We start from the raw sequence: 26,676 nt of genomic DNA on the forward strand, positions 1-26,676 counted from the left end.
ACCCAATGACCACAGAGTCTGATAAGGTACGAAGGCACCCAGCCAGGTTTATTGTCAAAAGAAGCATAGTAATAGTTCCCCGCAGACTCTATAGGACATACTACGAATATGTACCCCCTGACAATGACCAGCTGAGTCAGTGGCGGGACTCTCCACTGCCCCCTAGGCCAGACAAAGACATCCATTCAGGGTTGCATTCTTATACACAGATACAAACAAGTTACACATCACTCCTGACGCATCGAGGTACAGCCCCTCTGCATGTTGGGGTGCTGCCTCTCTCCTGGTACATGTTGGTTCAAACAAACAAGTCTATCCATCATATTGTCCTTTTGACCCTGTCTTTTAGGATGGTTCAGCCTGTTCCTCATTATTTCTGTGGAATGTGTTTGTCCTGGACTGTTCTGGTGGCATCCTGGTCCATGTTTATTCTATTAGTGCTTGATACCCTTTAGATATGTGTATACGTCCAATTAGCAGCCTTCTTCTTGCTAACTTTTGTGAGCAGGGCCTGCCTCTGGGTCACAGCTTAACTTTGCTTTATGTTAACAAAGTCTTGACCATTCCTTTGGTTCAGGCCTCAGGCCTCATACCAGGCCTCTGATACCAACGGTTTATGTTTCAGGGCCTCATCTTACTACAGTCGTTATCATTATCTGTCATGTGGGTTCTGATGGATTTAGTCAGCACAATCTGTTTCATACCTGGAGTTCCTTGTACAATATTTCAAACCTTCTGTCCCTGCCTCGCTCCGCAAATGCTCTGAGACCCTCACAAGACAATATCCCTGCCCTTCGGCTTTCAGCTGAGTGGCTTGGTTGTGGGGGCAGGGGAAGGTCTGAGTTCAACCCTTCTCTTCACTGTGTATGAGGGTTGCCCTAGATGCATTTTTCTTCAGGCCGCGCTGTATTTGAGACAAGGTAGCTGGAAGCTGGCAAACCTTTGCCAGCTCTTTCCATGGTACCAAGCCCGGTGACAGCTGTATTTCGGCTCCCAGCTGTTAACCTCTATGAGGGATCATTTGCTGCCTTTACTTCGGGGGGCTGCCTGGGCCAAGCCACTTTGGCCGCTGCCCCTTCCATTAATGCTTACACAAGGCACCACCTTGGCAGGGGCAGCACAAACGCACCCACACCAGCCCACCCCTAATGGCCAGTTCCCCGGGCTAAGGAGTCCGGGGTCCCAATGGAAGGGGAAGTTCAGCCTCTGCTGAAGCAGCCAGCTAGTGCCGGTTACAACGGTCGTTTTGCATTGATTTGAGGGTAAAGTCCAAATTAGCAGGGCAGGGCAGGGCCCGGGGCTCAGGGCCAGGGATCAGAATGGACTGCTCATCTGTATGTCTCCAAAATATCCAGTTGCAAAAATAAGCCTCAAATGTAAAAACAGAGGCTGACCCATGAATGGCCAGAGGGGAACATTGCCTGTGAGGGATAATGATAATCCCCAGCCGTTCTACAGCATCAATTGATCTCAAAGCACTTTACAAAGCAGGTCAGAATCATGATCCCCATTTTGCAGATAGGGAACCCGCACTTTCTGTTAAACAGCGATGATCCCCAGTGGCTACTTCCAACCAACCCTTTGAACTGCCCTTCTACTTTTCTGCATGTGTGTGTGTGTGCAGGTGACTTTTAAAATGAGCATCGATTTGAGACGCTACATCCCTGCCATTCTGGTGGCGCTGGCTGTGTCTTCATCCATCGTCTTCATTCTCAGCCTGGTGAGGATCCAGAATGTTTCCTTACCACCTAACAACAAGGTGAGTCCCTGAGCTACAGAATACAGAGGCCAGTAGCATTGTATGGGTGCTTGTAAGTTTCAGTGTTTACCAAAAATTTTATAAGTTAATATTTTTAGCAACAAGCAAGAGTGCATGCGATAGCTTTGCAGGTATAGACTTCCCAACCTCCCTGCATACTGAAGAAAAACTGAAATACAGGCAGAACTCACATGTGTTTGAAAAATACAACAGATCACACAAGAAATTGCAGAGTTATTGTTACTGCTATTGGAACGAAAGGCCCCAGTCAGCATCAGGGCTTCATTGTGCTAGGCACTGTACAAACTTCCAATCAAAGACCGCTGTTTGGCCCAGCTGGGCAGAAGAGAACATAATTTTGTGCCTTTACAAATTAAGGACCCATCCCAGTGCCAACGCTCAATCCCAGCACGTTTTCGAAAGGACTCTCACACTGTGACACACGTGGTGGAGGTGCAGAAATTAACATGGAGATGGAACATTAGGTGCTCAACCCTCTGTTTAAATCCACGCAAGCCCAGCTAGGGAGACCAGATAGCAAGTATGAAAAATCGGGACTTTTTGCAGGGAAGGGGGGAGGGGGGATATAGTTGCATATATAAGACAAAGCCCCAGTGTATCAGAATGGTCCCCGTAATATCAGGATGTCTGTTCACCCTCAGCCCAGCAGGACTGCCTGGATAGGAAAGCCAAAGAAGAAGGCGGCTATATCTACTCTGCTACCGCTTTGGGGCAACATCAGAAGTAGACATTCTGTGCGAGATCATTTTCGTTCACTCCCAAGTTTCTCCCTCCTTCTACTTGATCCTACAACAGCAATGCTCCAGCTGTGGTCTGCAGAGACTTGCTGGCGGCGCGGCGGCAGGCGGCTGCTCACATGGCTCCAAGGGTGTGACTACACTGCCCACGTTACAGCATGGCCACGCAGAGCTGTGACACGGGCAGTGGCTCCCGGCGACAGGGCACTGTCTACACTGGTGCTTTTCAGGGCTGAAACTTTTGTCGCTCAGGGGTTCTTTCATGCCGCTGAACGACTGAAGTTTTAGCGCTGAAAGTGGCAGTGTAGACACAGCCTAAGTCTCCTTATTTCTGGCCGCCACATCCCATAAACATACAGCTTAACGTACATCTAAACTGGGACTTTCTGAGAGCTCAGGTGCCCAGCCCCCGTTGACTTTCAAGATTTGGCCATCTAAGTCCCTTACATCTCTCTGGAAATCCCAGCCTAAAGACTTTCCGAATGTTACTTTTTCATGTAAACAGTTGTCATCGTTGCCATAGAGATGTTATATAACCATGAGTGGGAGGGGAAGTGGTACCTGAGATAGCAAATGGGAGATCAGGTGGCCCGTGTGATTATGAATTGGAGGAGGTGTCCCTGAGATAGGAGTCCAGAGGGGCCAGTTGTGGCTCACCACGAGGAGGGCGGGGGAAAGAAGAAGAAAATCCATAATTCCAAATCAGTTAATCTCTTGTGGTACCACATATACTAAAATGCTTGCCTCATACTCCTATGGATCTGGCATGGTGTCACATAAAGGCAGCGTTAAGGTTGTGTGGGTACCCTAAATGTGCAGTTTCATAGCTTAACATATTTTGATTTCTTTTAAGTGTAACCTTAACTCAGAACTTCCCAGGTTTATAATTCTTGGATTTGGGAATACTTACACAATCCTTGTGATGTATTTTACCCTAAATTACTCATATGAACTCTCAACCTTAACTCTGTCTTAGCATAGTTTTTGTCTGGGAGTCTCTAGTAAGTTGTGACCCATGCTTTGAAAATTTCTGAGAAACCTCTGTCCTATAGCAAAGTCCTGTAACACATCAGAGCCTCTGTAGATGCCACAGACATAAAATTGCACAGATCTGAGTTTGTGATGTTGAAAATGCTGCATGATGGAATGGTTGGTGCAGTCACAGAGTGAAAGATGGATTGCTGAGAAGAAATTCTGGATTCTGGTCTCAGTGAACATATGGGTGTTCTCAATGAGCACTGCAGTGACTGACCTTCCCTCAACCCCAGACAAGTACAGAGCTGAGCACATGGAGGCGGTGGGGGAGGGAGAGATTACACCGTCGTAGCCTGCATTCTGCGGGGGTGAGCTCTTCAGGCCTAGGGCTGTCAATATGGCATCTTTGAACCACACTGACAAACATTAAACCAACAAAGAAAATAAACGATCAATAAAACCGCAAGAAAGAAAATGCAGTTGCTCCGATGGTGTAAATTAGCATCAGCTTGTGGACTGCAGGGGCAGGGCTGGAAACTGGTTGACTTCAGTGGTGTTAGCCAGTGTACATTAGCTGAGGCAGCATGCTCTAGGGACCTGCCTGTTTCTACTTTACCTTCAACTAAAGCATAGGTTTTAAGGTTTTTAAGGCCCAGCTTGACAAAGCCCTGGCGGGGATGATTTAGTGGGGGTTGGTCCTGCTTTCAGCAGGGGGTGGGACTAGATGACCTCCTGAGGTCCCTTCCAACCCTGATATTCTATTATTCTATGACATCAGAGGGCCCATTCGGCTAAGGAGAAGAAGCACATGCCTCTAACTCTCACTGACCTATTCAGCCTCTGAGCAAACATTAGTGCAGGGAGGATGGAAGGGTCCAGTTTCTGCTCTAGTTTACCTGACCCATGAGATCTTGGTTATGCCTTCCAGTACGGGATGGTGTTCGACGCGGGCTCATCCCACACTTCTCTGTTCGTCTACCAGTGGACATCTGACAAAACGAATGACACTGGAGTGGTCAGCCAGATGTTATCCTGTAATGTCCAAGGTCAGTATGCCTGCCCCGCTGTGAGGGAAACACCCTGGGCTCAGGGCTCCCCTGAGATTTCTTATGCAGCAGGACACCTGGGTGGTGGAAATATTGGATGAAGTGTAAGAGTTTGGTGAACAAGTCTCTTCCTCAGAAGACGATCGTGCCCTACTGACACTGGGGAAGCACAGTGGTTACAGCAAGAGTTGCTGCAGCTAGGTTGCCTGAAATCAAGATTCCTGTTTCCAGTTGCTCTCTGGCACCATGCACCGCCTCTGGGCACAGCAAACCAACCTGACCTTGGGCTTTGGGGGACTTTTCAGTGCAGCATCCAAAATCTCAGCACTTCGGGGTGCACCACAGCTAGCCACAGGTGTCTATCTACACAGGCAGCTCAGCCACAGAGGTGACACTGCATGGAGAGATGAGTCCACAACGCTTATCCCTCACCCCTCGTCTGGATTCACTTATAATGGGACAGACAACAGAACCCACCTCTAGTGACCCTTCATTTATTGTGAGTGGAAGCCCAGGGTGGTTTCATGGCATCTGCACAGGTTTTCACTCCTCTTATAGTGATGGGACACACCACCACAGGCAAGGAACACTGTGACAACCCCCTTGGAATGCAGGAATTATCACTGAGTTCTGCATTCCAAGAGGGTAATCACCTCCCTTTCCTTCTCTGCTCTGGCTGAGCAGGGGATAGGAACATTGCCACTACCCATGACGGAAGAGATAGGGAGGAATCCCTGGCTTCCAGTCTTGCCCCTCACTGGGAATGAAGATATGGCTCTCCAGAGTCTCCCCCCGAACCTGCCAGCACTCACTGCAACATCTGTGGTGAAAGAGCCCTGCCAGCTCTTATGTTCATGGCGCACACACACAGAGCAGTTAAAATGTTCTTGCTGGAAGGTTACAATGTAACTAGGGCTGTCGATTAGTTACAGTTAACTCAAGAGATTAACTCAAAAAAATTAACCATGATTTAAAAAATTAATCGCAATTAATCTCAGTTTTAATTGCATTGTTAAACAATAGAATGCCAATTGAAATTTATTAAATATTTTGGATGTTTTTCTACATTTTCATATACATTGTATTCTGTGTTGTAATTGAAATCAAAGTGTATATTATTTTTTATTACAAATATTTGCCCTGTAAAATGATAAACAAAAGAAATAGTATTTTTCAATTCACCTTATACAAGTACTGTAGTGCAATCTCTTTGTCATGAAAGTGCAATTTACAAATGTAGATTTTTTTGTTACATAACTGCACTCAAAAACAAAACAATATAAAACTTCAGAGCCTACAAGTCCACTCAGTCCTACTTCTTGTTTAGCCAATCACTAAGACAAATAAAGTTGTTTACATTTACAGGAGATAATGCTGCCCTCTTCTTATTTACAATGGCACCAGAAAGTGAGAACAGACATTTGCACTTTTGTAGCTGGCATTGCAAGGTATTTACATGCCAGAGATGCTAAACAATCATATGGCCCTTCATGCTTCGGCCACTATTCCAGAGGACATACTTCCATGCTGATGACGCTCATTAAAAAAATAATGCATTAATTAAATTTGTGACTGAACTCCTTGGAGGAAAATTATATGTCCCCTGCTCTGTTTTACTCTCATTCTGCCATATATTTCATGTTATAGCATTCTCGGATGATGACCCAGCACATGTTCATTTTAAGAACACTTTCACTGTAGATTTGACAAAATGCAAAGAAGGTACCAATGTGAGATTTCTAACCAAACCAAGGTTTAAGAATCTGAAGTGCCTTCCAAAATCTAAGAGAGATGAGGTGTGGAGCATGTTTTCAGAAGTCTTAAAAGAACAACACTCCTATGCAGAAACTACAGAACCCAAACCACCAAAAGAGAAAATCAACCTTCTGCTGATGGGATCTGACTCAGATGATGAAAATGAACATGCATTGGTCTGCACTGCTTTGGATTGTTATTGAGCAGAACCTGTCATCAGCATGGACGCATATCCACTGGAATGGTGGTTGAAGTACAAAGGGACATATGAATCTTTAACACATCTAACACCTAAATATCTTGTGACATCAGCTACAACAGTGCCATGAGAACACCTGCAAATGTAAACAAACTTGTTTGTCTTAGCAATTGGGTGAATAAGAAGTAGGACTGAGTGGACTTGCAGGCTCTAAAATTTTACATTGTTTTATTTTTGAATGCAGTTTTTTTGTACATAATTCTACATTTGTAAGTTCAACTTTCATGATAAAGAGATTGCACCACAGAACTTGTATTAGGTGAATTGAAAAATACTATTTCTTTTGGGGTTTTTTATAGTGCAAATATTTGTAATAAAAAATAAATATAAAGTGAGCACTATACACTTTTTATTCTGTGTTGTAATTGAAACCAATGTATTTGAAAATGTAGAAAACATCCAAAAATATTTAAATAAACGGTATTCTATTATTGTTTAACAGTGCGCTTAATCGTGTAATTAATCACGATTAATTTTTTTAATCGCTTGACAGCCCAAAAAGTAATACTACTTTATTTCTTAGAATTCAGAACAATAACACACAAGAACCCCAGAACAAGAGAGAATAAAGCAGCCTGTTCCCTAAGGCAAACACATCTCACTCCACCTCGCTGTAGGCTGGGTGTTTGCAGACAGACTGCTGAAGAGTCAGATTGCACACTTCCTTACAGAGCTTCTGACCTGTAAGCACCACCAGTAAAACCCCGGAGGACTCAAAGTGATCACGTACAATTACAAAACAGCTTTCAGTGCACCGCTCCACCAACCCCCTGGGCAACATGGCATGAGATCTTGTACCAGAATGTAACTGGTAGAGCAAGGCTCATCAGCTGCTGTAGGGCTTTTCCCACTTCCCTGCAGGAGGGACTCTCGCTGTGCAATAATTTCTCAGATTAAATGAGATCTCCCTGATGTCAGTTTTTGAGTGGTGCTAGGAAGGGAGTTTGAGTCAAGAAGAAATCCCAGGCTTCCCGTTAGCAGGCAGGGCTGGGCCCCGGAGTCTTTGCTTGCTCACCTGTTGCTAAACTTATCCCGCATTATTTTGGGGAGCTTGAAACACTCCAGTATCTCTGCTTTTTTTTTCTGGGCCTGTTTCCTCTTTTGGTCTCCATGAACAAATGGCTGCAATGGGGGCAAATGAATGCAGATGCCTCTGCTGAGCGGGGACTCTGTGGCCTGTATCTCTGCAGCAAGCTTCCTATGTAGGAGTTTTGACCACAGGTTTGGGTACTGTGCTGGCATGGTGAGAAGCACTCAAAGGTTACAGGTGGCCCCTGCAGCACAGAACTATGCCATAAGGGCACAATATGGCCCCCTGTGATCTTACCTCCCGGTAGAGGGAAGCCAGGGCTAGTCTGTAACGCAAATAAAGAGGATTCATTATTGAAGCTTCTGGACACAAGCAGACCCTGTGATTCTTCTTGGCTGCCTGGCTTCCAGAATAACCCAGCCTGTGCTGCCTAGTGCCAGGGGGTCCCTGTCTTCTGGCCTGGAGTGAGAGACTGCCCACTGCAGCACACCCTGCATGCCACCTGGCTCCTTCCACCTAATGATCATGCTTCAGGAGGCAAAGCAGAGAGTTAAGTGACGTGGTTACTGAGGGATTCACAGCAGGTTATCCATCACACTCCCATGAGGTACCAGGCCTCAGCCCTTACGTCCTCTCATTGAACCCTGCCCCATCCCCAGTCACTCTTATCGACATAACTGTGTTCCAGGACCTGGCATATCAAGCTACGCCAGTGACCCTCCCAAAGCTGGTGAGTCCCTCCGGAGCTGTCTAGAGGATGCCCTGAAGGTCATTCCTGATGAGAGGCAGAGGGAGGTACCAGTTTACCTTGGAGCTACAGCAGGCATGAGGCTGCTGAGGTAATAACACAGCAACTCCTGGGTAAACAAAAGGCTCTGTGGTGACACGACACCCCCACCCAGTATGGCTAGAACAAGCTCAGCACTCACAAGCACCCTTAGCTCCCGTTCTGGCACCTAAAAAAGAGACCAGATCCTCAGCAGAGCTCAGCACACTGGGTGCATGCTGGGTGCTGAGCTCTCCAGAAAACTTGGCCCTGACTGGGGATGCTGAGCCCTTGGGCCTCTGGCCCTGGACGTGGCAGCGGGAGGGAGACATTCACCGTTAATGATTTTTAAGTGGAAAGCAGTTGGGATACCAGCCATCAACATGGAGTCTCCCTCACTGGACAGACCCCAGGTAGTGGTGGCAGTGAGGGGCAGGTGGGCTCGAGGATTTTGTGGAACCTTAACTTTGAATTGTTACTTTCAAAGCATCATCCTGAATTTGGAATGACATACATGGCCCCCCCATACTATACTGTGTGAGCACTGCACAATCTTTAATGTATTTATCCTCACGAGGCAGGGACATGCTATTACCCGCATTGTACAGATGGGAACTGAGCCCAGAGCAACTAAGTGACGTGCCCAAAGTCACACAGGACTGCTGCTGTGGTGGAACAGGAAAATGAACAGAGGTCTCCTAAGTCAAAGGCTAGCTCCCTAACCACTCCCATAGTCTTTTATAACCACAAAGTTACAATGTGTTTACTGTATTTAAAGATTTTGTCTGGGAATAGACGGTGTAATTATAGCTTTTAATGACAGGTTTCAGAGTAACAGCCGTGTTAGTCTGTATTCGCAAAAAGAAAAGGAGTCCTTGTGGCACCTTAGAGACTAACCAATTTATTTGAGCATGAGCTTTCGTGAGCTACAGCTCACTTCATCAGATGCATACCGTGGAAACTGCAGCAGACTTTATATATACACAGAGAATATGAAACAATACCTCCTCCCACCCCACTGTCCTGCTGGTAATAGCTTATCTTTAGAGGCAGAGGGAGGTACCAGTTTACCTTGGAGCTACAGCAGGCATGAGGCTGTCCATTACTTTGTCACAAAATTTAAGTTCAAAATGGGGAACAAGTGTCTGCTGCTGTGAGGCACTTTGGTTTAGCTCTGACACTTCATGGACAATTTAGCGAAGCTGATAACTTACACGTTTTTAAATCCAGACTGCATGTGTCTCTAAAAGATATGACCTAGGAAGCTTTTCAGGAAAGTTCTATGTCCTGTGGTATAGCAGGTTAGACTATAACTATAGGTTGAAGTTTTAAATCATGATTTGAGGACTTCCGTAACTCAGCCAGGGGTTAGGGATCTATCACAAGAGTGGGTTGGTGAGGTTCTGTGGCCTGTGATGTGCAGGTGTTATACCAATAAAATAAAAACCAACAGGATCTTATTAAAGGGGAAAAGGCAAAATACCACATTTATTGTGAATACAGAAAGAATCATAGTAAGCAGTTAGTTATAGCGATAACATTCCATTCCATTTCATTTCATATTTATTCACACATTCATTCATACACACACACACACACACACACACAGAGGTTCTACAAGGTTATTATCATAGTTACCAGCCTTAGAGTTGCTTATGCCAAGCCACTGGCCAGGTGGCCTGGACACGAGGAGGGAGCAGGGCCTTGTCAGATGCTCATCTGATGCTCCTGGAAGTTGGTTTGCAGAATCAGACCCCAAAGTTCTCACTTTCTAGAGTCCATTTTTATAGGAATTTCTTCCTATGACAGTCTATGGGAATTGCTTCTGAATCAATCAGCAGATGGCACATTCCTGACGGCTCCGTGCTGCCAGATGTTATCCTGTTCTTTGGTTCTCCCATTCTTGTGGCTGTTGGGTGGATTCCAGTCTGCCCTCCGGGGGTCCTCTAGTTATTTCCACTTGATGCCTTCTTCAGCCGATGGACACTGGATTCTTAGGCTGGCACCTCCCTGATCATTCAGTTGTTATCCACACCAAGCATCCATTCACATACATCCTGTATCTCTATTTTAATCACAATTGTTAACAAAGCGAGATGAATACAACAAAAGGGCGGGGAGTCTCTGGGTGTTGTTTCTGTTGTTACAGAGTATTGCTTTGAGTCTCTCTCTCTGTGAGTAGTTGTTGTTACAAAGAATTGCTTTGAGAACAGACTCTGTCTTAGAATGTACTGATACAATTAGCAGCTTGCAAGTTTCACACAGAGAGGGAGAGAAACAGTACCAAAAACCAAGAGACCTCTTAATTAGTAATACCCTGGAATTTAAACTATGGGGAATCAAACTCATTTGTGATTTTAATACAGAACTTCTTTAATATGATCCAACATAATCCCCCTTTTGACACTAAGATTTATAATCATCAGTGTCACTTTCTATGTAGCCTATTCAAGAGAAGGTACTGTGAGGCAATTTGAGTTTGTGATTCCAATTCATCCCACATACATGATCCTAGTGATGTATCTTTACTACAAAGTTCTGGGGCATCAGGCAAGGTGAGGCACACCCACTTTAGAGGAGTCCATTCGGTACAACCTCTAGTGTCCAATAGCTTCCCTCCCTCCCCAGCCCACTGGCTTGAGGTCCAAGTAGCCAGAAGGATCCCATGTGTAATATGGGGAGTAGGCTAACCTTCAATACCTTTGCCTCCAGGGACTGTTGGTGTGCAATTTTGACAACAATTTCTCCCATTAACAAGTCTGGTTTTACAATACTGGAAACATATTGCATCCATTCATATTGATAAGTGTCAAACAATGATCTCTTTCTTTGTTTTAACAAATGCATCAAACACTTAATATTTCCCAATATGACCCAGAACATTTCGTGTTCCAAAGTAGCTAGGGCAAGTATCCGCATTTCAGTGCATCCCATAGCTATGGCTGTGTAGTTTCCTATTTCTAAATTTTTTCTTATGCATAAGCCATGTGGTAGTATTAAGCCATTGCCAAAGATTCCATCAGCCTTTTAGGTTACCCAGACCAATTTGGACCAAGTCTACATTGGCATGTACTTGTTTTTGTATCAGGCTGTCCTGTAGCTGGGACAGAGAGCTTAATTTATTTTTAATTACCTGCAGGTCTGCTGTATTTTTTTTATTTATTTATTTTTTAAACACACAACAGTGCTAGCAACAAGACAAGACAAAACATAGAACACAAAACACAATTTCTATTGTGACAGCAGATTCATGGTATTGGGTTGCTCTTCAGCTGGCATCAGCTTTTCCAGATTTTCTGAAAGACAAAAGAACATGTTTCTACCCCTTTTTGGGGTGGCAGATTATTGCTTAAAATACTTCTTTTACAAATAGCCTTGCTGATTGCAGGCAAAACAGAGGAATTACCCCCATATTTTCCTGTTTTTTTCTATAGGCAGGCCAGGTTTCAATGGCTTTTATCTTTTAAGGGTTATGGGGAAATTATCCCACTGTTTAGTCATTAAATCCCTGAGGTGGGGTACCTCAGTTTCCCTTCTTATACAGCAGACCAAGTTTATAATGTTTTTCCTACTGTGTTAAGCTTTAAGTTTATTTACAGGTAATAGCTGAGACGCATCATTACCATATGACCTTAAAGGGTTTTTCCAAAAATCATTCACACTATATCTTGTTACAGGGGTACTTATTATCATTACATGTATTAAAATTCTCTTGTGATCCCATGCCTTTTATTTAGACAGTTTGTTTGCTGACCAGGTGTGTCCTTTATCTGCAGCTCCTTTGTGCTACTAGTTCTTTCCTTCCTTTATCGTTTAGGTCATTTGCATTTTCACAGCCGCTTCCTGCTTTTGGATTTAAAGCCCTCAGCAGCTCAGAGACTCTCTCTTAAAAGGGACACAATAAACTTTCACCAGAGTTTTGATCACTTTTAACTTCTGCTTCCAAAACACACAGCAATCTGAAAAAGAAATCCCAACCTATTGTGGCTCCCTTTGGAGCCCGAATAGCATTTTAATTAAGTAGCATGGTATGTTTGCATTTCTTTTGCCCCTTCTACAATATACCCTGCACATGTTCTGGGGCAAATGCACATTCCTTCCATCGTTTAACTTCTAGAACATTATCCAGATCCATTTTACATAAGGTGTCACTATTTCTTTTTTTGCTTACAGAGTTTTCATGTACCTTTATCAAAGTGACAGTCTGATTACTCAGAGCCATTTTAAGACTCAGTGTTTCTAACATTGCTTCTTTTTGTTTTGTGCTCCTCACCCCTGCTGTCACTTCAGAGGGGCACTGTCTTTTTTATTATTATTTTTTTACTACGGCTCTCATCTGCTACTTTGTTACAAAACCAAACAAACAAACAAAAACCAAACAAACAAACAAAAAGAATCCAGAATTTTTTTTTTATTCTCCTGATTTTGACTGCCCTGCTGCAGCCACAACTTAAAAACATTTTAAATTTTGTAAAGCATTGAGCTACCTTTTAAGGGTAAAATGCCAAATCCCAAAGCTAAACAACACTAATCACCTGTGTCTAGCAAAAAGGTCTGTCAGTTTTGCAACTTTGAATTAAAGAGTCAAATGGATTTTTAGTGGCATTATTTAAAACAAAACAAAACCATTTCATATTTATTCACACATTCATTCATACACACACACACACACACACAGGTTCTGCAAGGTTGTTATCATAGTTACCAGCCAAACTTTACATATTTACACACACACACACAGATACATACACATTTTCTTTTCCTTAACATCCCTTCCACACTGCTCTGTTTTTACATCGTTCATTCCCTTTATACATTTGAGGCAGTTAAGTTCCAATAGAACCCCCTTATGTTCTTTTAGCAAATTTGACTAAATTGTCCAGTCAAATGATTTTAATCAGATAGTTTATTTTTGCCTGGCTAATTTACAGACATTCCTTTGGAAAAGGGCCCATTTTCCCTTCAGAATGGCTGCAAAGAAACCAAGAATGCTCTTTCTCTAATACTTTTCCTTTTTAATATTTTCACAAAGTTTAGCTGCTTAATTCCCTCCAGCCTCTGCAGAGTTAACTTTTTCTCTTTGTAATTCTGCCTGGGGGTGCTGTACATAGGACCTTCTCCCCCTTCACTCGCTGTAATGGCTGCTACCTGTTTAGAGGCAAAGCCCAATTTTTGTCTCAGACTCTTAATTAGTGATTCACAACTACTATGATTTGCAGGTGCTCAGCCCTGCTTCAAGGTTAATTTCTTTACCATACCTTGGAGCACATGATTCTCTCTTTCAATTTTCTCAAAAAGAAAAGGCGTACTTGTGGCACCTTAGAGACTAACCAATTTATTTGAGCATAAGCTTTCGTGAGCTACAGCTCACTTCATCGGATGCATACTGTGGAAAGTATAGAAGATCTTTCCACAGTATGCATCTCTAAGGTGCCACAAGTCCTCCTTTTCTTTTTGCGAATACAGACTAACACAGCTGTTACTCTGAAACCTGTCAATTTTCTCAGAGGCTTCAGCTTGGTCTGCCAGGAATCTTTCATAGAATCATAGAATATCAGGGTTGGAAGGGACCCCTGAAGGTCATCTAGTCCAACCCCCTGCTCAAAGCAGGACCAATTCCCAGTTAAATCATCCCAGCCAGGGCTTTGTCAAGCCTGACCTTAAAAACCTCCAAGGAAGGAGATTCTACCACCTCCCTAGGTAACGCATTCCAGTGTTTCACCACCCTCTTAGTGAAAAAGTTTTTCCTAATATCCAATCTAAACCTCTCCCACTGCAACTTGAGACCATTACTCCTCGTTCTGTCATCTGCTACCATTGAGAACAGTCTAGAGCCATCCTCTTTGGAACCCCCTTTCAGGTAGTTGAAAGCAGCTATCAAATCCCCCCTCATTCTTCTCTTCTGCAGGCTAAACAATCCCAGCTCCCTCAGCCTCTCCTCAGAAGTCATGTGTTCTAGACCCCTAATCATTTTTGTTGCCTTTCGCTGGACTCTCTCCAAATTATCCCCATCCTTCTTGTAGTGTGGGGCCCAAAACTGGACACAGTACTCCAGATGAGGCCTCACCAATGTCGAATAGAGGGGAACGATCACGTCCCTCGATCTGCTCGCTATTCCCCTACTTATACATCCCAAAATGCCATTGGCCTTCTTGGCAACAAGGGCACACTGCTGACTCATATCTCGTCCACTGTCACCCCTAGGTCCTTTTCCGCAGAACTGCTGCCTAGCCATTTGGTCCCTAGTCTGTAGCGGTGCATTGGATTCTTCCATCTTAAGTGCAGGACCCTGCACTTATCCTTATTGAACCTCATCAGATTTCTTTTGGCCCAATCCTCCAATTTCTCTAGGTCCTTCTGTATCCTATCCCTCCCCTCCAGCGTATCTACCACTCCTCCCAGTTTAGTATCATCCGCAAATTTGCTGAGAGTGCAATCCACACCATCCTCCAGATCATTTATGAAGATATTGAACAAAACCGGCCCCAGGACCGACCCTTGGGGCACTCCACTTGATACCGGCTGCCAACTAGACATGGAGCCATTGATCACTACCCGTTGAGCCCGACAATCTAGCCAGTTTTCTACCCACCTTATAGTGCATTCATCCAGCCCATACTTCCTTAACTTGCTGACAAGAATACTGTGGGAGACCGTGTCAAAAGCTTTGCTAAAGTCAAGAAACAATACATCCACTGCTTTCCCTTCATCCACAGAACCAGTAATCTCATCATAAAAGGCGATTAGATTAGTCAGGCATGACCTTCCCTTGGTGAATCCATGCTGGCTGTTCCCGATCACTTTCCTCTCATGCAAGTGCATCAGGATTGATTCTTTGAGGACCTGCTCCATGATTTTTCCAGGGACTGAGGTGAGGCTGACTGGCCTGTAGTTCCCAGGATCCTCCTTCTTCCCTTTTTTAAAGATTGGCACTACATTAGCCTTTTTCCAGTCATCCGGGACTTCCCCGGTTCGCCACGAGTTTTCAAAGATAATGGCCAATGGCTCTGCAATCACAGCCGCCAATTCCTTCAGCACTCTCGGATGCAACTCGTCCGGCCCCATGGACTTGTGCACGTCCAGCTTTTCTAAATAGTCCCTTTCTCTCTGTTTGCATTCCTGGAGTGCTTCTTTCACTATTTTCAGCTGACTCTGGGTATTTGTAGCCGGCACCTTCCAATTGTCTGCTCCCATTTCCGTTTGTGCCTTTTCCTCTTTACATGAAGACAAGCGGAGGGAAGAATCCTTACATGCCTCCCACAACAACCAAATTGCTGCTGCATCTCTTTTGGCAGCACCAGAAGGTTTGTATATGAGGATATACTGAGCCAATCTATCCTCTAGGTCTGAAATAGTGCAGACATCGGCTAGGGCTTGTTTAGTCCAAGGACTGTGCCCAAATTTTTGAAGGATTTGTTTAAAAGGTGTAATTTCTTTAACAAAAGGTGAGGTTGGAGTTCCTTCTGACTCCATTCCTCCCTCTGGTACTGGCTTACCCTGTTTTCTTTTAAACATCTTAACATGGATATTTCAATCTCTTTGTCACTCCTGGTATTACTTAGCAAGTGACACAGCCTAGATTCTGAAATTGTAGCTTATCAAATTTCCTCGTCACACCTGGCACAGGTCAGCGAGTGACACAGCCTAGATTCTCTGAACCTGCTACTCCTTATTCCACCGAGTAGCTTAGCCTGGCCCTTAGGCCTTCTTGCTGCCCCTGATACCTCAGTGAGCAATAGGACTTAGGTTTAGTAATCGTAGCTTAATCTATGCATTTTTCCCCTGCTACCTTTCCGGAGGCCAGCAGGTCTGGTTAACCTAATAGAAATGCCTAGCTCAATAGAGCTGGCGGTGTGCACACCAATATTTACAATAACTGAGGCTTTTTACCAGTATTCCCCCTTTTGCAATTCTCCACCAAAATGTTATACCAATAAAATAAAAACCAACAGGAACTTATTAAAGGGGAAAAGGCAAAATACCACATTTATTGTGAATACAGAAAGAATCATAGTAAGCAGTTAGTTATAGCGATAACATTCCATTCCATTTCATTTCATATTTATTCACACATTCATTCATACACACACACACACACACACACACAGAGGTTCTACAAGGTTATTATCATAGTTACCAGCCTTAGAGTTGCTTATGCCAAGCCACTGGCCAGGTGGCCTGGACACGAGGAGGGAGCAGGGCCTTGTCAGATGCTCATCTGATGCTCCTGGAAGTTGGTTTGCAGAATCAGACCCCAAAGTTCTCACTTTCTAGAGTCCATTTTTATAGGAATTTCTTCCTATGACAGTCTATGGGAATTGCTTCTGAATCAATCAGCAGATGGCACATTCCTGACGGCTCCGTGCTGCCAGATGTTATCTTGTTCTTTGGTTCTCCCATTCTTGTGGCTGTTGGGTGGATTCCAGTCTGCCCTCCGGGGATCCTCTAGTTATTTCCACTTGATGCCTTCTTCAGCCGATGGACACTGGATTCTTAGGCTGGCACCTCCCTGATCATTCAGTTGTTATCCACACCAAGCATTCATCCACATACATCCTGTATCTCTATTTTAATCACAATTGTTAACAAAGCGAGATGAATACAACAAAAGGGCGGGGAGTCTCTGGGTGTTGTTTCTGTTGTTACAGAGTATTGCTTTGAGTCTCTCTCTGTGTGAGTAGTTGTTGTTACAAAGAATTGCTTTGAGAACAGACTCTGTCTTAGAATGTACTAACACAATTAGCAGTTTGCAAGTTTCACACAGAGAGGGAGAGACACAGTACCAAAAACCAAGAGACCTTTTAATTAGTAATACCCTGGAATTTAAACTATGGGGAATCAAACTCATTTGTGATTTTAATACAGAACTTCTTTAATATGATCCAGCACAGGAGGTCCAACTAGATGAGCACAATGGTCCCTTCTGGCCTTGGCATTCATGAATTTCGCATCACTTGGAGTCTTTAAACCAAGGTGCATGTCTTCCAAAAGAGACGCTCTAGTTCCGCTGCAAGTTCCTGGGCCTGATGCAGGAATTCCAGGCCCTGTGCTCTGCAGGAGGTCACACGAGAGCGTAATGATTCCTTCTGGTCTTAAAATCTATGAATCTATGAAATACTTAAAGCAAATAAAGACAGATGCTACGAAACAATTATATAGAACCTGGGGTGAAGTTCCATGAAAGGAGAGCAGTATTATTTTTACCTTGCTTTTATCTACGTCAGGAGTGGGCAAACTTTTTGGCTCGAGGGCCACATCAGGGGTGCAAAACTGTATGGAGGGCCAGGTAGGGAAGGCTGTGCCTCCCCAAACAGCCTGGCCCCTGCCCCCATCCGCCCCCTGACTGCCCCCCTCAGAACCTCCAACCCATTCAATCCCCCCTGCTCCTTGTCCCCTGACCGCCCCCTCCTGGGACCCCTGCCCCTAACCGCCCCCCAGGATCCCGCCCCCCAGGATCCCACCCCCCATCCAACCCCCCCGCTCCCTGACCACCCCACCCCATCCAACCGCTCCCTGCTCCCTGTCCCCTGACTGCCCCCCAGATCCTCCTGCCCCTTATCCAACCCCCCTGCTCCCCGCCCCCTTATCATGCCTCTCAGAGCAGCAGGAGCTCGCAGCCATGCCACCGCATTCCCCAGCAGGAGAGGTGGGCCAGAGCTCCGAGGCGCAGCAAACTGAGGCTGCGGGGGAGGGGAGACAGCAGGGGAGGGGCCGGGGGCGAGCCTCCCCTACCGGGAGCTCAAGGGCCAGGCAGGACGGTCCCGCCGGCCAGATGTGGCCCGTGGGCCATAGTTTACCCACCTCTGATCTACATGATTCTAAATCAAGACAAAAATGCAGTTTGGGTTTAGTTAACAGAAAGAGGCACGAAAACCCACCAGTCTCCTGCGGTGTGGAATGTTTGCTGCAGAAATCCAACGTCTGTGAAATAGGATTTCCTGGCATTGTTTCACTGCTGTGACTCTTTCCCTTTGCACACCCTTTAGCATGAAAAACAAATCAGCTGCAGACCTGGTCCTGAATGAAGTTGCTAAGAGCATACGACAGTATCCTGTGAATTTCCATGGGGCTCGGATCATTACAGGGGAAGAGGAAGGCGCCTATGGCTGGATCACCATCAACTATCTGCTGGACTCCTTCACCAAGGTGTGGCTAGTGGGAAATGGAAACACCCATCTCTGCTATTGTTATTATTTTAGATTCTTAAATGCGTAAGTTAATTCAGGCTGATGAAAGGTACTAGATTGACAGCAGCCCACAATGATAATGCCCAGGAAGGACTGGATAGAAACTATCTAACTTTGCATGGAGGCTACGGCACCAAGCAGCCGTCAGATGGTAACAACTTTCAGACTCGTTACTGCTAGTAACATAGGGGTGAAAGGTTCCTTATCCCATTACAGTATCAATCCCCAAGCCTGCCAGCTCCCTGTATTCCAGTATGATGTAATATCATTCTCAGAGGATGTATCATTTAAAAACCCCATGACCAATAAGCTATTGACACCTCAGTACAGCAATTATCCCAGAGACAGTATCAGATGACACAGACACAAACAAACCTGCCATTTTTAAGCCTACAGATGAAAGAGAAGCAAAAATTATAAATAAGTTTCCCTGGTAAACACAAAAAGGAAATCAAGGGTCACTCCTGGGTGAAACCAGATCAAATTTCAGTTCCAAGTGTTTTCAGAGGCTATATTTTCAGATTCTGTAGGCAGGTGACTTTTGCAGTGCAGTTAACCCCTTCTGTTTTATTCTATTTGATTCAATTCAATTTGATTTTATACTGGTTCTTATACAGCCCGCATCCCATAGGAATAACTCAAGACTGGAGCTGTCTCTCCATGTGATCCCTGTTTTGTCTTGGCAGTATTCTCCCAGACAACGTGACTGGATCCATCCTCAATCAGCCAAGATCCTGGGTGCACTGGACCTTGGAGGAGCATCAACCCAAATCAGCTTTATCCCCATTGGTCCAATTACCGACCAGACAAAAGCCTCTAAATTCATGCTCTATGGGTTTAACTACACTATCTACACACACAGCTATCTCTGCTATGGACAGAATCAGGCGCTGAAGCAGCTGATCCTGAAAATAACAGAAGTGAGAGAACATTTGGTGGCAGTTTGACTCTACCCTCATTCTATCAATGGGATTTTGTTTCTATTAAATGCAAATGGGAGCGCACGGAGAGGCATCAGAGGGGATTTAGCACCTGCAGCAGGCTCCATGCGGGTGCGGGGTGAGGAGCAGCATCTGGTATAAAGCAGGCCTGTGGAGGGGAGCAGGAGTTTGAAGCGGGGAAATTTTTCAAGGTCTCTCTGGGAGGCGAGGAGAGAAGCAGGGGCTTGGCTGAAGGAGGCCTTGTAAGGCTGGAACAGTGGGGAGAACAGGAAGGGGTTGACTGATGCTGCCCTTCTGAGATGTTCAAGGGAGGAGGAGGAGATGCCATCTCCAGAGGTTGCAGAAATACCTACGGGCTGTGGGGACCCTGAGCTAGAGCCAGGGCGGGGGGCTTGTCAAGGCGGAAGACACTGCCAGGGTTCAGGGACTCTAGCATTGTCTACCATTCAGCCTCCTGCTTGAAAGGGATTCAGTGGGGATCACACTCACCTTAGAGGCCACATGGCCATGAGGGTTTGTGCGTGATGCCGAAGGACCTGAATTGCACTTTGCCAGATGAGCTGGGGAGGCTGCTGGGTCTCCGAGGCTTGGCAACACCTATAGCCTCCAAGAGCCCCTGCACTCTTCTCCCATGCAGCTCAGTGTGCATCCAGAGCCGCAAGAGGCTTGCATGAGAGGGAAAGCAGGGGGCTGCAGGTGCACAGATAGGTCTGGGTCTGACAAAGCCAACAATACATCTGATGATGATATAACTCCATAGTAAGAAGCCCCAGCAGCTGGGCCAGTGGCCTTGAAAGGAAAATCTCTCACTGAGCTGCCTGCCAGTCCTGTCTGACTCCCAGTATGTTCCTATCCCTAGCTGGGATGCCTCATCAGGTTTAATGAGGGCAGGGGATAGGAATGAGTCTTCACTCTACGAATGACCATGTGATTTCACTGTTCCCAGAACATGATGGTCCAGGGCTCTGTTAATCACCCTTGCTACCCTGAAGGATACCAGGAAACCACCAAAGCAGCTTCCATTCACAGCATCCCCTGCACGGCCTCTCATCTGCTGACCCTGTCCCAAGCCTCCTGGAACGCCACGCTGGTGGGCACAGGGAATGCCACTGAGTGCCGTATGGCCATCAAACAGATCTTCAACTTCACGGCATGTGGCCAGAGTCAGTCCTGCACATTCGATGGGATCTACCAGCCCCCAGTCAACGGGGAGTTCTTTGTAAGGCAAATCCTCTCTGACCCCTCTTCTGAACAATCTCTAAACCCTTGTTCTCTTTGAGTCCCCCTTTGTGCCCCTTCAGAGAGGCTGAGTGTGCCTCGCTCACAGCCCCTAATTGCCCAGGACTGAGCTGGAGCCCCAAACTCAGATGCAGCAAACCCAAACCAGCCCTTTCAGACAACTGTGCATGGCTGACCAGGGTGAGAAGTGCATCTCACCACACCCAGGAGCATTTCAGGCTGGCTGCTGCCCTGAGCAAAGGGAATGCAGCTTCTTATGTGCCAGCACAGAGAGGGAACGTGTATTGCAAAACAGAAATCATAGCGCTTTTGAGAATGGAGTGGTGACCTGGCCCAGGGTGACCCTTCACTTGCAGTGGTAGGTAAATGGAAGGGAGAGGAACTTTCCAGGGAAAATTTCAACTTTGTGTTGAAAACCCCAGGGTTGGTTTTTTGGGGATGGGTGTTTGTTTGCTTGTTTTGAGATTTGTTGATCACAATGACGTCTTATTTCAGTTTGTGGAAGCAAATTTAAATATTTCATTTGGCTTGGTCAACATTAAACGACATCCTCTGGAGCTGCTGCTGTGACATGCAAATTATAGTTCGGGTGTCTCATGCCCCATTCTCCTGTCGGGGCTGGACTCTCTGTCTGGACTCTCATTTCCCATCCCATTGTCTCCCCATTCTTGCTGGTGCATCATGGGAGTCCCATGGAGGTGTAGGCCGGCTGGGTTGCACAGCCCATGGAGGAGAAAGGGGATGAGGTACCGGAACTACAATTCCCATGAGGCACTGAAAATTTCTGAATCAAAATTGCCAGTTTGTGGGTGTTTGTGTAACCTTTGTGTGTGCTAGAGTTCACTTCATAGCCTTTCTCCAGTGCCCAAAACAACCCACAACTCACAAAGAAAAGCAGCTGGAGACCCAGAATTCAGCCTCTAAGGATTTTCAGCCAGGAGATTGCACAGGGTCAATCTCCCCACATTCAAGTCCCAAAATGAATTAATTAAGTGCCTACTTTATAAAATCTTATAAAGAAACATAATAAATAATAACTTAGATTTTAAAACATAACATGGCTATTTTATAATCCACATACATTATCTTCACAGTTATACATAAAGAAAACAAATCTAAACAGATCAGTCCACACAGAAACACTGTGAGAAGAAACTCAGGGCTGGTCTCCACTACTGGGGACACTGTCAATTTGGCGGGTCTAGTGAAGACCCACTAAATCGATGGCAGAGCACTCTCTGGTTGACCTCGGTACTCCAGCTCTCCGAGAAGAGTAAGGGAAGTCGACCAGAGAGCGTTTCCGGTTGATGCAGTGCAGTGAAGACACTGGGGTAAGTCAACCTAATCTACATCGAGTCCAGCTACGTTATTATAGAATCATAGAATATCAGGGTTGGAAGGGACCTCAGGAGGTCATCTAGTCCAACCCCCTGCTCAAAGCAGGACCAATCCCCAACTAAATCATCCCAGCCAGGGCTTTGTCAAGCCAGGCCTTAAAAATCTCTAAGGATGGAGATTCCACCACCTCCGTAGGTATTCACGTAGCTGGAGTAACATAACTTAGGTCGACTTACCTCCATAGTGAAGACAAGCCCTCAGAGTTCCCAAAAGCTTAGGTTGAGTTCACCTGAGTTTCTGATTACCAAAGTTACAGTCTGCTGAGTCAAAAGCAGCATCTTCCCTCCACTTGCCTGTAGGAATCTTCAGCTGGACTCCATGCAGACTCTTCCTCCTCCTCTGCTGACATCACTGTTAGCCAGTCAACTAACTGATTAACTCAGTAAAGTATATTGATTTTGAAAAAACCCTGTTACAAGAACATACAAAACTGAGACTAGCAAAATAGAAATGACTCCTTCCCCATTATCACATTTACACAAACGTTGGTGAATTGCACTAGTTGAGACAATTTAAATAAAACAGCTTGTCTAAAATCAATCAACATTCCAAGTATACAATTAAAATAAGAGAAATTAACTTTCCCTCCCAATTTCCGCTTTCTATAATTAACACTGCCCATGCTTCCCTGCTGGAGGGTTAACAACATCATCGAGTTAGGGCAAACAGCTGCTTCCTGCTCCTGGGCTCAGCTTCTCCAGCCTGCACAGAGCACATGGCCTTGTGCAAAGCCCTGCCCTGACCACTTGCCCTCATGGAGCCTGACCCCAGCAACAGGGAATGGAGCAGACCCAAACCAGCCACACCCAATTCCAGAGGCTTCTGGGTGGGGAGTGCTACATCCGCCTAGCAACAATGACCCAGACACAACTCACTGTTACCCAGCCCCCCGAACAGGTCTCTTAGAGATATCTCCCTATTAGGCACATGGGTGACATTTGTTTTTTCCACAGTCAAAATTTTCCCTGGAAACCAGACACTCTTCATGAAAAACTGTGTTAAGTCTAAAACCCAATTTTCTGTCGCAAAATACTATTGACAGAAGAGTTTCAACCAAGCCTACCCCTTCATCCCTTTAAACTTGGAAAGCATCTCCTTCTCCCCCTGACAACAGTAATGCTTAGCACTTACAGCTCAGTAATGCGAAAGCAGTTTACATAAGAACATGTGCTCAATTATCCCCAAATTACCCCTTGGGACACAGACACAAAGAGGGGATGGGATTAGGGTTGCCAACAGTTCGGTTTCTCCCAAACCGTCTGGGTTTCGGCAATAATAATAGATGTCTCGAGACATCTAGACAGACGTATGTGCAGTGCTGGGGAGGAGCCGGTGGTCGTGGTACATGTAGGTACCAATGACATCAGGAAGGATAGGAGAGAGGTCCTGGAGGCCAAATTAGGCTGCTAGGTAAGAGATTGAAGTCCAGGACCTCCATAGTAACATTCTCTGAGATGCTCCCTGTTCCACGCACAGGGCCAGTTAGACAGAAGTGCAGGGTCTCAATGCATGGATGAGATGATGGTGTAGGGAGGAGGGGTTTAGATGTATTAGGAACTGGGGAAACTTTTGGGAAAGGGGGAGCGTATACAGGAAGGATGGGCTCCACCTAAACCAAAATGGAACCAGAGGGCTGGCACTTAACATTAAAAAGGTCGTAGAGCAGTTTTTAAACTAAGGGCTGGGGGAAAGGCGACAGGTGCGGAGGAGCACGTGGTTCAGACATCCCTTAGGGGAGGATCTATTAATAGAGTATCTCTATGTCCTTGTGAGGACGAGAGGATGGAAAAAGATAAAATACAGGCAGGGTCTGATCAGACACAATCAAATAAAAAAAAGTCCCATTCAATTACATCGTATAATGGCAGACAGCTAAAGGGACACAAGTTTTTAAAGTGCTTATATACCAATGCTAGAAATCTAAATAATAAAATGGGTGAACCTCATATTAAATGAGGATATTGATATAATAGGCAACACAGAGACTTGGTGGAATGAGGATAATCAGTGGGATACAGTAATACTAGGGTACAAAATATATCGAAAGGACAGAACAGGTCGTGCTGGTGGGGGAGTAGCATTATATGTGAAAGAAAGCATAGCATCAAATGAAGTAAAAATTGTAAATGAATCAAACTGTGCCATAGAATCTCTATGGATAGAAATGCCATGCTCTAATAATAAGAATATAGCAGTGGGGATATATTACCGACCACCTGACCAGGATGGTGATACTGACTGTGAAATGCTCAGGGAGATTAGAGAGGCTATTAAAATAAAAAACTCAATAATAATGGGGGATTTCAACTATCACCATATTGACTGGGTACATGTCACCTTAGGATGGGATGCAGAGATAAAGTTTCTTGACACCTTAAATGACGGCTTCTTGGAGCAGCTTGAACAAACAGAAGGAGAGGCAATGCTTGATTTAGTCCTAAGTGGAGCACAGGATCAGGTCCAAGAGGTGAATAGAGCTGGACCGCTTGGTAATAGTGACCATAATATAATTAAATTTAACATCCCTGTGGCAGAAAAAACACCATAGCGGCCCACCATGGTAGCATTTAATTTCAGAAAGGAGAACTACACAAAATTTAGGAGGTTAGTTAAACAGAAATTAAAGGGTCCAGTGCCAAAAGTGAAATCTCTGCGAGCTGCGTGGAAACTTTTTAAAGACACCATAATAGAGGCTCAACTTAAATGTATACCCCAAATTAAAAAACATAGAAAAGAGCCACCGTGACTAAACAACAAAGGAAAAGACGCAGTGAGAGGCAAAAAGGCATCCTTTAAAAAGTGGAAATTAAATCCTAGTGAGGAAAATAGAAAGGAGCATAAACACTGGCAAATGAAATGTAAAAATACAATTAGGAAGGCCAAAAAAGAATCTGAGGAACAGCCGGCCAAACACTCAAAAAGTAATGGTAATTTTTTTTTTAAGTACATCAGAAGCAGGAAGCTGCTAAACAACCCGTGGAGCCACTGGACGATCAAGGCGCTAAAGGAGCACTCAAGGATGATAAGGCCATTGCAGAGAAAATAAATTCTTTGCATTGGTCTTCACAGCTGAGGATGTGAGGGAGCTTCCCAAACCTGAGCCATTCTTTCTAGGTGACAGATCTGAGGAACTCTGAAACAGATCTGAGAAACTGTCCCAAACTGAGGTATCATTAGAGGAGGATTTAGAACAAATTGATAAATTAAACAGCAATAAATCACCAGGACCAGATTGAAGAGTTCTGAAGGAACTCAAATGTGAAATTGCAGAACTACTAACTGTAGTCTGTAACCTATCATTTAAATCAGCTTCTCTACCAGATGACTGGAGTATAGCTAATACGATGCCAATTTTTACAAAGGGGTGATCACAGCAATTACAGGCCTGTAAGCCTGACTTCAGTACCAGGCAAACTGGTTCAAATCATAGAATCATAGAATATCAGGGTTGGAAGGGACCTCAGGAGGTCATCTAGTCCAACCCCCTGCTCAAAGCAGGACCGATCCCCAATTAAATCATCCCAGCCAGGGCTTTGTCAAGCCTGACCTTAAAAACTTCTAAGGAAGGAGATTCCACCACCTCCCTAGGTAACGCATTCCAGTGTTTCACCACCCTCCTAGGGAAAAAGTTTTTCCTAAAATCCAATCTAAATCTCCCTCACTGCCACTTGAGACCATTACTCCTTGTTCTGTCATCTGCTACCACTGAGAACAGTCTAGATCCATCCTCTTTGGAACCCCTTTTCAGGTAGTTGAAAGCAGCTATCAAATCCCCCCTCATTCTTCTCTTGCACAGACTAAACATCCCAAGTTCCCTCAGCCTCTCCTCATAAGTCATGTGTTCCAGTCCCCAATCATTTTTGTTGCCCTCCGCTGGACGTTTTCCAATTTTTCCACATCCTTCTTGTAGTGTGGGGCCCAAAACTGGACACAGTACTCCAGATGAGGCCTCACCAGTGTCGAATAGAGGGGAACGATTATGTCCTTCGATCTGCTGGCAATGCCCCTATTTATACATCCCAAAATGCCATTGGCCTTCTTGGCTACAAGAGCACACTGTTGACTCATATCCAGCTTCTCGTCCACTGTCACCCCTAGGTCCTTTTCTGCAGAACTGTTGCCGAGCCATTCGGTCCCTACTCTGTAGCGGTGCATTGGATTCTTCCGTCCTAAGTGCAGGACTCTGCACTTGTCCTTGTTGAACCTCCTCAGATTTCTTTTGGCCCAATCCTCTAATTTGTCTAGGTCCCTCTGTATCCTATCCCTACCCTCTAGCGTATCTACCACTCCTCCCAGTTTAGTGTCATCTGCAAACTTGCTGAGGGTGCAATCCACGCCATCCTCCAGATCATTTATGAAGATATTGAACAAAACCGGCCCCAGGACTGACCCCTGGGGCACTCCACTTGATACCGGCTGCCAACTAGACATGGAGCACTTGATCACTACCTGTTGAGCCCGACAATCTAGCCAGCTTTCTATCCACCTTTTAGTCCATTCATCCAGCCCATACTTCTTTAACTTGCTGGCAAGAATACAGTGGGAGACCATGTCAAAAGCTTT

At 45.2% G+C, this 26,676-nt stretch overlaps 1 protein-coding gene across 1 annotated transcript in view; it reads left to right on the plus strand.

Moving 5' to 3' along the window:
* The window catches only part of LOC144275940 (ectonucleoside triphosphate diphosphohydrolase 8-like), an 87,652-nt gene that overhangs the window by 53,671 nt on the left and 7,305 nt on the right, over nt 1-26,676 (plus strand). Inside the window, exons 2-7 of the mRNA XM_077835606.1 lie at nt 1,625-1,759; nt 4,421-4,538; nt 8,271-8,421; nt 18,335-18,494; nt 19,222-19,455; nt 20,423-20,695. Of these exons, the coding sequence (XP_077691732.1) occupies nt 1,637-1,759; nt 4,421-4,538; nt 8,271-8,421; nt 18,335-18,494; nt 19,222-19,455; nt 20,423-20,695 (1,059 nt within the window). The 5' untranslated portion in view covers nt 1,625-1,636. The remainder of the gene's footprint in view (nt 1-1,624; nt 1,760-4,420; nt 4,539-8,270; nt 8,422-18,334; nt 18,495-19,221; nt 19,456-20,422; nt 20,696-26,676) is intronic.

The sequence above is a fragment of the Eretmochelys imbricata genome, chromosome 16 (assembly GCF_965152235.1).
Source record: "Eretmochelys imbricata isolate rEreImb1 chromosome 16, rEreImb1.hap1, whole genome shotgun sequence".
Taxonomy (NCBI): domain Eukaryota; kingdom Metazoa; phylum Chordata; order Testudines; family Cheloniidae; genus Eretmochelys; species Eretmochelys imbricata.